The sequence below is a fragment of the Filicampus tigris genome, chromosome 16 (assembly GCF_054856515.1).
Source record: "Filicampus tigris isolate MCC_2025a chromosome 16, RoL_Ftig_1.0, whole genome shotgun sequence".
NCBI lineage: Eukaryota > Metazoa > Chordata > Actinopteri > Syngnathiformes > Syngnathidae > Filicampus > Filicampus tigris.
In genome coordinates, this window is record NC_141232.1 from 11402410 (window position 1) to 11414041 (window position 11632).

General features: G+C 41.8%; 1 protein-coding gene across 3 annotated transcripts; it reads left to right on the plus strand.

Annotated features, from left to right (window-relative positions):
- The first annotated feature begins 371 nt into the window (after positions 1-371).
- arhgdia (Rho GDP dissociation inhibitor (GDI) alpha) lies at positions 372-11603 on the plus strand. Of its 3 annotated transcripts, none has more exons than XM_086055440.1 (6): positions 372-507; positions 8553-8748; positions 8882-8965; positions 10137-10213; positions 10284-10347; positions 10426-11603. In XM_086055440.1, exons 2-6 carry the CDS (start codon positions 8559-8561, stop codon positions 10626-10628), a joined length of 618 nt encoding a protein of 205 aa, XP_085911566.1. In that variant the 5' UTR covers positions 372-507; positions 8553-8558; the 3' UTR covers positions 10629-11603. The 3 variants fall into 3 exon arrangements, with proteins under 3 accessions (XP_085911566.1, XP_085911565.1, XP_085911564.1); XM_086055439.1 differs by lacking the exon at positions 372-507 and adding an exon at positions 1824-1965; XM_086055438.1 differs by lacking the exon at positions 372-507 and adding an exon at positions 7082-7637.
- Positions 11604-11632: the final 29 nt, after the last annotated feature.

Genomic DNA, 11632 nt, shown 5'->3' on the forward strand with positions numbered 1-11632 from the left:
TTTGTAAAGCCCTTTCAGATTCTTTAGCGATTAAGGGCTATATAAATACATTTGACTCGAAGTGTGCCCTGCTCTTGAAAAGAAGTCAAGTTAAATGTTACGGTTTGTACTAAGAACGAGACGACCTAATGGCTCTCTGACGGCTCGAGTTGACGCAGGAAGTTGTCGATGTTCTTGTCTAAGTTCTTACTGCGTTTCATGACTCTGTAAAATAAATATCTGCAGAGTTTGTGTTTTTTGTTCGGTTACAAGTTCTTCCTTATACCCTTCTATTTTCTTTTATAGCGTTGTAAAATTTGGTGGTGGTGGGGGGGGGGGCTAGTTATTCTTTTTCCTGTCACGCAAACCACTTCCGGTTAAAGCAATACGCTAGACTCCTTCTTGCCGGTCGGATCAAACGTCAAGCTGTCCGCCATCTTGCAGCAGTCACCTGCCCTGCTTGTGGTTGCATAACTAGAATGCGTGAAATTCACAGAAGGACACATTTGTAATGTGTTTAGCTAGGAGGTAAGTTAACAAGTACACAACTTTTTTCTTAATGTAACGCCATATAATGAGGGCTAGTTTTGTTGCATTGCATGTTTTTAGAAGAATTCACAATTCAGTGGCGCATCTGCAGTGTTTAACTGGGGCTACATAGATTTCTCCCTACCTACAAACCAGAGATGGGCATTTTACTACAAAATGAGCATCATCCGTCTGCAGCGTGGGTACCCTTGCGCCGTCCGTCATTTGCCATTTTTTCCGGGGAAAAAAATAGTATATACTATAGGCCGGTCCGCCTCTCATTTTAAACGGGCGTCCGTCGCAGAAATAAGAATAGTGACTCACAGCGCTTTAGAAGCCTGTTCACAGCCTGGTCCATCACTCAAATCTGTCCCCCAACGACAACTCATGGTCATCGAAGCCTCGCCACCAAAAACAGACTAATGACGGAATATTGACGAATGGCGGACTAAATAAAGGGGCTTCCGTCTATGCTTAGTCCATCTATTTTAAATTGTTTCCTGTCAATCATTAAAAAAAACAGCCGTCCGTCAGTGACGGATAGACAGACCAGTCCGTCATATAGGCAGAGCGCTCAGCTGCTCAATTTCTACATTTCATCTGAAAAAACATACAACTAAGATGTATTTTTAATTTTGTTATATCATTAGCTAATTAAGCAAACAAAAAGCTGTTAAATTGTGTCCAGGTTGTAATGCAGGACCTGCTGTCTATTCAGTCTTGATTGTTCTGTTAGAATGTAGCTTGAAGCTGTGTCCAACATGTAACATAGTAAAAGGGGTCAACTACTTTGTGTGTAAGTTCCTGTTGTGCAAAGTTATCAAAGCATGCAGTACACAATGGACATATGACATGAATTACATTTCAGAGTCTCCTTTAAAACTTATTCTTCAAGGGGATATCAACCCAATACCTGTTTTTCTGAAGCTGAGCCATGATTTGTCGCTACCTGAGCCCTGAGCAACTGTGATGTCATTTTCAGTCGACAGCGAGTGGCAAAATGGCCGCCCCCTGACATGGACAAAAACGGGGTGATTTACTGCTTAACTCGTATACCACAAACGTAATATTAATCATAATGCCGTGTTTAGCCCAGTGGGGCTGCATAAAACCTAACCTTGTAAAGACATTTTTTGAGTTGACTTCTACTTTAACTATTAAATGAGTTAGTCCGAGTATATTACACTTGATTACAGTGTGAATACTTTTGTAATATAATATAATGTAATGTAATAAGATGTTATGGAATTGAATTGATTGCCCCCCCCCAAAAAAAACAAGTAAAGCAAAAATGCGCCATAAAACGAGTAAGTGTGGCACTTTTAATACTTTTATTTTGATGGTATTTGCCGGATGTCGTTTTGCCAGTTCGCGGGTTCCCTTTTTTCTCCGGTGTCACTTGTCTTGTTCACTTCGCTTGAGCCCCTTTCGCCACCCTCAGCAAGAGCCAGTTCAACGGTAAGACTCAATGAAACATTCGACAAACTCTTTACTCAGTCGTTCTGTGTGATTATTAAGCTGTTTTAGTAGCTTCTGAAAGAATAACTATGTGCCAACTCAACCAGAAACCCCGAATTAAGAAGACTATTTAGTTGAGAAAAGAGTAACTTCCTCCTACAGGGGCGTTGAAAGCAACATTTCGTTTATCTTTATAGACTTTAATTTTGTTTTTCGTGTTCTTTATCTACTGCACTGTTTGCTAAATCTTGAAATTCGTGCTTCTGTGGCGTGGCTTGGAAAAAAAAAAACTTACATTGCATTTCCGGGTGTAAAATTTGTTCTAAGCAAAGGTAGTGCGATATCGCTCACTTGCTTTCGATTGTTCATATTAATACAAGGGGGTAGGTAGTTAATGCAAAAAAGTGTTTGTTCTAGTTGGTCCACGAAAGCTTAAAAAGCGGACCACTTTTTCTTAAGTCCGATGTGGCCTTGCTGGAAGATTCCATGCAACTTCCTGGATTTCAACTCTTTTCCCCCCCTCTCGTCAGAATGGATGAATTTCCATGCAGGGATCACATCTAATATCAACATTTGAATGTTTTTGTTGTTGTTGTGTTTTTTTTTTTAATCTCTCGTAGGCAAGTGTGTAAACATCACACCTATTTGGATCAAATGTGCTCCAAGTGATTGTGACTGATAGGTGATTATTCCAAATCCTTCCTTCTGTTTCTACCTTGCTTCAGCGATTAAGTGTTACCATCACGTCACACAGTATATTTGATTTTCAAGCATGCAGTGGAACCTATCAATTATTCTGTCAATAACTATCCAAAAATATTAACTTTGGTTCTTAAGACTGACAGGGGCTACAAACTTATAATTTTAAAGAAAAATGGGATTTGAAAAATTCTGTCCCAGAGTAAAACCACTGGCATCTAGGCTATAGTTATTTTATTTTTTGTGTAAAACTAAAACACTCTACCTTATTTTATAAGTTACAACGTGTACACCAGATAACAGCTAATGTTAGCCACAGTTTGACCTGCATGTTTTTGTGTGACTTTTAAAGCAAAGTATTGATCACATTTCTAATTGGGAGCATCTGGTGTTTACCATGCCTTTTTCAAATGAGTTGTGTCATCCTGACAATATTTGAATTATTCAGCAAACGTTCGTAACCTACACGGTTGTCTCTCACTTAGCACGGATGTCGGCCAACCCTTAGGCTAAATTTACACAACAGGTCCAACTGCCCAACTCCAATTTAAATATCCAGTTTTAAAATGTGCACATTTCAGGTGACAAATTACTGACACGGCTGTGTTTTAAATACATTGACCGAACAGGAAAACAACCCGATTGCTCAAACGCCCACATTGCTTCAAAGTAAAACCAATGTAAAAAAAAAAAAAAAAAAGAAAGAAAAAAGAACAAATAAATAAGATATGAAATCTTACAAACGGTTTTGTTGGTCTATGCTTTCTCTTCCTTGTATTTCTCTTGAGGTTAACCTTGGGTAACCAAGTGCAATGTGTCTACTAAAAAAAATTTAAAAAACTTACTGACGCACCAAAGCGGTACATCTACAATTGCCAACACGAAGTAAGTTATCGATATAGCTAATATTCTATCAACATCATCTAGTTAAAACGTATTGAAATGCTCCCATAAGTGGTTAAGGGTAGACACAGCCGCCAGTGCACTTTCAAATGCTATATTGAACAAAAGATAACAAAATAAACATGTATTAAGCCCATTTTCTACACAAGGTGTTACAGCCACAGCTGAAGCTCAGGCCCACAACACGCAGGCTGGGTATTAGCCAGTTAACAGTCAGCCGGTAACTTGAGTCCGACTCCCATGTCACTCACCAGGCCAGGCCCTATCTTTTTAACACTCAAAAGTTGCAGATGTTATTGTGTGAAACATGAGGACGGTGACCCCAAGTGGACAACAATAATACCTGCATCTGAAACGCACGATTTGTGCTTAGCAATGTGAAATTATCTGATTACTTAGTTAAGATAATCAGTCAGGTTAGTTGTGCACCTTCTGCCATCTAGTGGAAGAGCATTTAATAGTTTTGCCCCTCACATTGTTTGCAGTAATACATTTTTAAAAATAAGTTTCAGACCAGTCATGCGAAATTGGAAAAATTAATTCAAGGAGCCAATAGATTAAGCAATCAATTCATTTTGAAGCATTTTGTCCATTATATAAAACTGATTGTTGATCTCGTTAGATCAAGGAATGAATTGCAGTACTTGGCTGCAACCAGCAGAGGCGCTGTTGATTAAATCACAAGTAATTGTGCACTAAAAAAAAGGTGAGCGAGAATGAAGTGGGGGGGGTCTCGGTTTGGATGGTGGGTCAGTTTATGGGAGAATTAAGTTAGGTTCACACCGCAGGTCTTAATGCTCAATTTTTTTTAAAAATCCGATTTTTTTTTTCTTGGTAAGCGTTCATATTACATTATAAATGCGACCTCGGTCTTGTCTGCTGTATGAACACATGCGTGGTCAAAGTGGCCCGCATGCGCAGAAGAAGAGACGACGTCGCACCCGACGTTGTGTTTGCGGGTCGCATTTGCCTGCGGTGTGAACCTAGCCTTAGTCTGTGACCTTTTAGCTGGGCACCTTGCTATCCTATTCTGTCACAACTTCCTGCCACTGCCAGTAGGGATTTCTCAGGGGCTATTTTTAAAGCTTCTATTTGTTCTGCTCCTTCCTGTGATAGTCATCTTTTTGTTTCTATATGTCTGCCAGTTGCATACGTCTTATGTGCGTTTGCGTGGATGATGCGATTTAGACGCCTGTGCCGATGGCTGTTTTCGCGATGGCCTTCTCAGTTGAAAAAATACAAAAAGACTATTTGATCCCCGAGCAGTAACTTTTCATCATTTAAAACAAGGTTGTATATCTACCTAAAGAATTTCTTTCTTCCCTTTTGACTGCATAACCTTTTTTTGTCATCGACTGGACTTCCGCTGCATTGCATCAGTTCTGCAGGAGCTCTGGGTGCACCACTTCCTCATTACTTGACTTGTCTGCCAGTTCTTAACTCAGTTAAACTTTTTCTTTTTGCCCACATGTAACAACTTGAGCCGTCTTCGTCTGCACCGTCCATAAAAAAAATCCGTACAGTAATTCAAGTTATGTGCACAGGCGGCAAGTTAACGATTATAAATTGCGCCTTGAGTATTAGCAGTAAAGAGGATATGAATCATTAAGCCAGTTAAATGAGGTTTGTGTAGCCAGAAAGGAGGGAAAAAAAGGCCCAATAGCGTTGTGACATGCTTGCATTTTCTAGTTAAAAATCCTCATTTTTAACGGTGCTTTCTAGGGCTGAACAATCAATCGAATTCAAATCGGCATCGCACTGTAGTGCGATGCCAATTTCAAATTGCAAAGGCTTCACTTTGCTCCCTCGGTAGGCTTTAAATTTGATATTTATTGATATCATGTCGTATCGGTCCGCAAAAAAAAAAAAAAAACAGTAGTGGGACCATTTGGTCGCAAAGGATCAAAACAGCCCCAGATGTCGGAAAGGGCAGCTTCAGAAGTGGTGTGATGCCGCAGGCAGCTAAATGTCACCTCAAAACTCCTTTAACTATTGCTTTGACCCGAGCAGAAATGCGTCCCTATCAAAAGTCATTTTATTGCGTGCTTGGCAACGCTATTGAAAAAAAAAAACCTGAAATCTTGAAGAGTGAAAATAAAAAGAAATAATTGAGATAACCCGCCTTAAAAGGTCCCCGTGGGTCAGGCCACAAATGAGAGAGAGAGAGAGAGAGATCAGTTATCTCTGACACTAATAATTCTCATCAAGAGAATCCTCTTTAGCCAGCTACTTGCCAGTCATGTCGCGCGATGCGTCGTTGCGCATAATCCCATTTACTGTAATCTCACTCTCTACAGTGGTGTTGCGAATCAAACCTCAGTTTTACCTCTCGACATCAGCTTCTCATCGATCTGGAGAGCGGCTGTTTGCTGAGGGCCGACAACATGCTCCAGCGTTTTGCTTGGGCGCTCTCACGGCTTCACAATTGCGTCTGCGGACCGAACAATGAGCACGGTCTGCGGCCAGTAAAATCGACGCAGTTGTTGTCTGCGTGTTGAGTCAAACTGGAAGAATGTGCATCACAAGATAAAATGGAGCTAATCTATTTTGCTTCTATATTGGCCTGAATTGGTTGATTCATATTTAGGAGTAACAAACATCAGGCCATAAGGTTAATTGTACGTTAGGGTGTTTTACTCTTCCAGTCAAACAATCATTTGAGAAGTTAATTTAAATGGAAAATTGTGCCAATATTAACCACTTCAGATAATATAATCCTCTCTTTTTTTTTAATAGCATACATACATCACTATGATGTTATCTTTGGTTTTTCTTCCCAGGGCCTGGATAAGAAGTGGAGCTGGCACCTCTTTGGAAGCAGCCACTAGCATACTTTTGTATATTTTACTGAAAGGGCTCCATGAAATCCGTTTAAATATTATTCTGGGCCCAACTTAAACAATTTCATGAGAAGCTATTTGAAATTGGAGTTATAAAAGTCTCTAAAGCGGCTGAAGATTTGTAGCGGTCATCGTTCCTAAAGTTCACTTACGAGTGTTGGATTCATAGTTGACCATCCATCAGCGCACTTTTATCCGGACCACATTTTGTGAGTTACTATTTGAAATTTCTGTCAACGCGGGACAGAAATTGCATCTTATTTTTCATCTTTTATTCTTTGAAATGACCGTGTTAATGGAACCAGCCACTGTTGGTGGCACGTTCCAAGCTAGAAAAAAACCAACCATAATCTTGTGGGAGGTCGCTAATATCTGGTATGTAGCACATTGCTGCAATTGTCACCGTAGGCCCGCACTTGAGCAGAGTAGAGGAAGTGAGAGAAACCACCTGATGCTTTGCTCCTTACCAAATAATACGGCGGCACTGTGTTTTCCGGCCTCATTTTCCTGTCCCTTTGTCTCGCTCTCCTTCAACAACAAACAGTCAAGCAGCCATTGCTCGCTATTTATTGGCAGAGAAGGAGTTACTCTTTTATTCCCCCCCCCCCCCCATCTTTTTTTTTTTTTTAATGAAAGCACAGAGCGCCCCTGACTTGCAAATGCGGGTCCTGCTGACTTTCCGTTTGCTGCGGTGTGATTTACGACCGTCACCTCAGTGTAAGAACTCTCGGGTGTTGTTTCGGCTGAGATTCTGCGGCCGTTCTTGTTTGACTTTGAGTGGTTTGTCAGATCTCCTACGGTGATTTACCACCGACATTTAGCGACATCAACTGTGATTTGCAACAAAAATAAAGTCAACACGAATAATGAAAAATATTTGGGGGTCTTCTTTGCTTGGTGTTTTCTGGTCTTCCATTGACCTGTCGGGGCCTGACTTGGCTGACTTCTGTGAGATACAGGAAGCAGAGTTCTTTCCTCACAACCGTCACACATGATGAGGTATTAGAGGGCGGAGTCACGAGAATATAAATCGTGTCAGTGAGGCAATGGATGCTGCGGTTGAGTTTGAGCTGAAACCAATTGATGGATGTCACTTTTCCTCTGTTGTTGCAAGCGGATCAACGGTGCTACCGTGGAGACAGCGAGACAAGAACCAGACTGACTGTGTGTAATGAGAAGGCTGGCGTCCAGCTGCCTCCCGCTTGCTGCAGGCGTCGATATGTTCCCATGGTTTGTCCGCGCAGCATATGTATGCCTCATGTCGACACCTATGTTCTTCCCGTGCCGATTTTATGAGGAGGTTTATCAGAGCAATCCTGGTTCACTTTTGTTTATTTTCACCGTGAGAAAAGGAAGCGAAAGAGAGGGCGCTTGCCAACCAATCAACTGATTGAACACACCAAGCGAGCAAGTTTCAGGTTTTTCTGCCATTTGGTTTAAAAAAAAAAAAAAAAAAGGAAAATGTAACACCAAATAGGCCATTGAGCAATATTTTGACATGTCATGAATCAAGGCAAGTTGTTGTGTGGTCTCGCTGTGGTGGTCTCTGCTCACAGTCTCAGTGTGCTTGCTTCTAATGAGCAGTGACTGGTGTGAGTGTGCAGCTGGCCAATGATAGCCTCCCAAGTGTTTGTGTAAGTGAGTGAGTGAGTGAGAGAGAGAAGAAAATAGAAGCTCACACTGATCTCTGTGCCTTGTCAGCCTTAGATAGCGTTGTACTTGACAGCTGTTTTCAAACTTCCGGTGATTACTAATCATATTGAGGAACATCAGTGCAGCAAAATATTTCCATATCTCACGCTGTGCCTCTCTTGCCATTTCTTTCTCTCTTTGAAAGACTGTAAGCAAACGCACAGCTGTTTTGAATTTTTTTTTTTTTTTTTTTTAATCAATCAAAGGCAACTCAAATTATTTTTAAGGATCCCCAAGACACTGCTCGTGTATCACTGGGACCTCAGTTTGAGAACCACCGTTCCAGCTGTTTCCGCGACGCCATGTGGTGCTCAAACCTTCAAAAAGTCAATAGCAAAAAATGGGAGTGTTTTGATGTGCAATCTCCCGCGGTCAGTGTTTATTTATCACGTCATTCTTTTGTCGACCCGCCTAACCCAGCGACTTTTCTTGCCACTTGTTCCCTGGGATCAGCACACCATGGCGGAGTCGGAACCCACAGCCGAACAGCTGGCCGCGCTCGCCGCCGCCAGCGAGGAGACGGACGCCACGGTCAACTACAAACCTCCGGCGCCGAAGAGCTTGCAGGAGATCCAGGAGCTGGACAAAGATGACGAGAGTCTGCGCAAGTACAAAGAGGCGTTACTGGGCAACACTTCCGTGAGTGGAGGTGAGAGATCTCTGCCAGCAAACACGGCGCTTAATGATGACATATTTTTGTGCCGCTGAGAATTGGACTGCTCATTTGTAAACCTGGAAGTTACTTCACCTCGGGTACATTTGTGACTTTTCCTCCATCTTAGATCCAAACACGCCAAACATCCAGGTGACGCGAATGACTCTGGTGTGTGACGCCGCGCCACACCCGTTGGTGCTTGACCTGCAGGGTGAGTGTGTGTCGAATGTAACAGTGTGTTTTCAAGAAGCAAACATTCTAAAATGTCATTTTGCTTGTAGTAAAGCGCTCAAACAGACTGTTTTTTTTTGTTTTTTTTTTAAGATGCATTTTGTCTCATTCATTTGGAGCCACTAACCCAAACGTCACTAAGACTGAGGCTGTATAAATATCGACCACCTGCATATGCCTGATCAATGCAGTCATTGATCAATTTATCATTAGCTTTGAACCGAATATACAATACATGTATTGTGCTTATATTTCCTGAACACTTGAAACAACCAACGGGCTCAGATCAACATGAAACAGTGCCAGATTTGCTCCTGTTTATGTGTGCAAACATGATAAACAGCGTTGCATCTGCCAGATGGGCTTTTTATTTTGTGTGAATTAATATGATCGGAAGGGTGGAAAAGGCTCCAATTCAGCCCAATTATCGGATACTGCAACCCAATATTGTCTAGGGTGTGAATAATTCTGGCTTTAAATGTATTTAAAAAAAACCTGAAGTGTCCCCCAAACCATAACATAAATCTTATTATCCAGCCTAAAATGGTTCATGGACTAACTGATGCTACTGTTATTGACTCCACACAGCGTGATGAAGAATGCCATCTGGTGGTCAGCATCGTTACTACAACTTTCTCAGGCTGTTCCTGATGAGGATGATAGAAATAATGACGATGATAATATAATCATAATGCATAGTTAGTCTTCTATAGTGCTTCACCAGACAAATTTCAATCCGGAATAGTTTAATGTAGAGTCTCCCCCACAATAGGCTCACAACACTGACCAAGACCTTTTATTCCACTATTGCGATAAGTGCCTGTAATTTAGACAGCGCTATTGTAAAAGGATTTAGGATAGTCTTAATTTAACCTGTGCAACTTTTCGCTAGATGGTGGCGAATCACTTTATTTTTTTGAAGATATTTTTTTTATTTGGTCTGAATAAATGAAGTTCCTCCTCTTATTTCAACATAGTTACTTTGCCGCAAGATTGAGTATGGGTAAATTCTTTAGCAAAAAAAAGCAAAGGATAAATTCCCCCTCCAGAACAATTTCCAAATGTTGAGCCACAAATATGAGGAGCCCCAGTGGAATGTCTCTGTTGGGATGAAATGTTTCTCTTCACACTGGACTATGCGTCTCTGCCAGGAGATCTGGAGAGCTTCAAGAAGAATCCGTTTGTGTTGAAGGAGGGCGTGGAGTACAAAATAAAGGTCAACTTCAAGGTGAGAGCGCGGCGCCGTAAGACGCCCGTCTGTCATGTGTTGGGCCCACTGAGGTGTGACATCTTTGCAGGTTAACAAGGAGATTGTGTCGGGGTTGAAGTACATTCAGCAGTCATTCAGGAAAGGAGTAAAGGGTAAGCCCACCTAATTGAATACAGTCTGGCGTATTGAGTTCCTCATTTTTTTTTAACCGCCCTGCCCTCGGTGTCCAGTTGACAAGTCGGACTACATGGTGGGCAGCTACGGACCCAGACCCAACCAGGAGTACGAGTTCCTCACCACCTTGGAGGAGGCGCCCAAAGGCATTCTGGCGCGCGGCACGTACAACATCAAGTCCAAGTTCACCGACGACGACAAACACGACCATCTGTCCTGGGAGTGGAGCCTCACCATCAAGAAGGATTGGAAAGAATGACTCCACCTTGACCACCTGCGACGTCGGCGTCCTCCGCTTTCTTTCCTCTCTTGCTGTCATTCCTTCGTTTCCCATTCATGTCCCCTCCGTCCACGTACTCCCTCGCACGTAATTTACGGTTGAATTCGGCTTTGTATAAAAAATGAAATTCTGGAAATGGAGACAAAAGCAATGCACATTGTAATGTTTTGTTTAGGAATCAGTAGTCCCAATTTTTTTGTATGATTTATTTCTTCATCCCTCTTGTCAATTTTTTTAATGTGATTTTTTTTTTTTATGATCACCATATCTGCCTTGGGGAAGCTACAGGAGCTTTGCTGTATGTATTGAGTTGTGTGGGGCCACTGTACGGTCACTTTCAATCATTGCTGGACAGTTCTTGGGACATAGCCCTACTATCAAGCCTTTGAGCAGATTTGTCATCTTGGTAAATTATTTGGAATTTTGGTCACCTTACCCCCCCCTGCTCATGATGCTTTTTTTTTTTTTTTTTTTTTTTCACAACTTGTTGGTTGCCATGTGGCCTTTTAACATGAACCCTCAGGACAAGGAGCTCAAACCTAACGGCGCTATTTGCTTCAGGTTTGAACTCAACCAGGAAACAAGGTCTTGATACAACTTTCCATCATTTTGAATCACTTTTTTAACTATCTCATTCAAGCATGTCTACAGGAGGCAAACATGCTTCCGGCTCCTACCATTAAGTGTTCCCGTCCCCGACTGTGCCTCCAGTTTCTAAATGCATTCACACTCTCCCACGTGGTGTCATAAGTACCCAGTGAGGACATGCCATCTCCCACCGAGCATACGTGATGCTGACCGGTTCCTTATACAGTTGTATTTTTCATAATGTGACAGAGGCTGCAGCTTCATTCTGAGCTTTCTGATGTTTGGGTGGGGTCTGAATCAGTGTTTTGCTACATGCTGCCCAGTGTAATGAGCTCCTGTGATGACATTAAAATGTTGAAATTCAAACGTGTCCTTTTTCATTACAGAAAACCAAA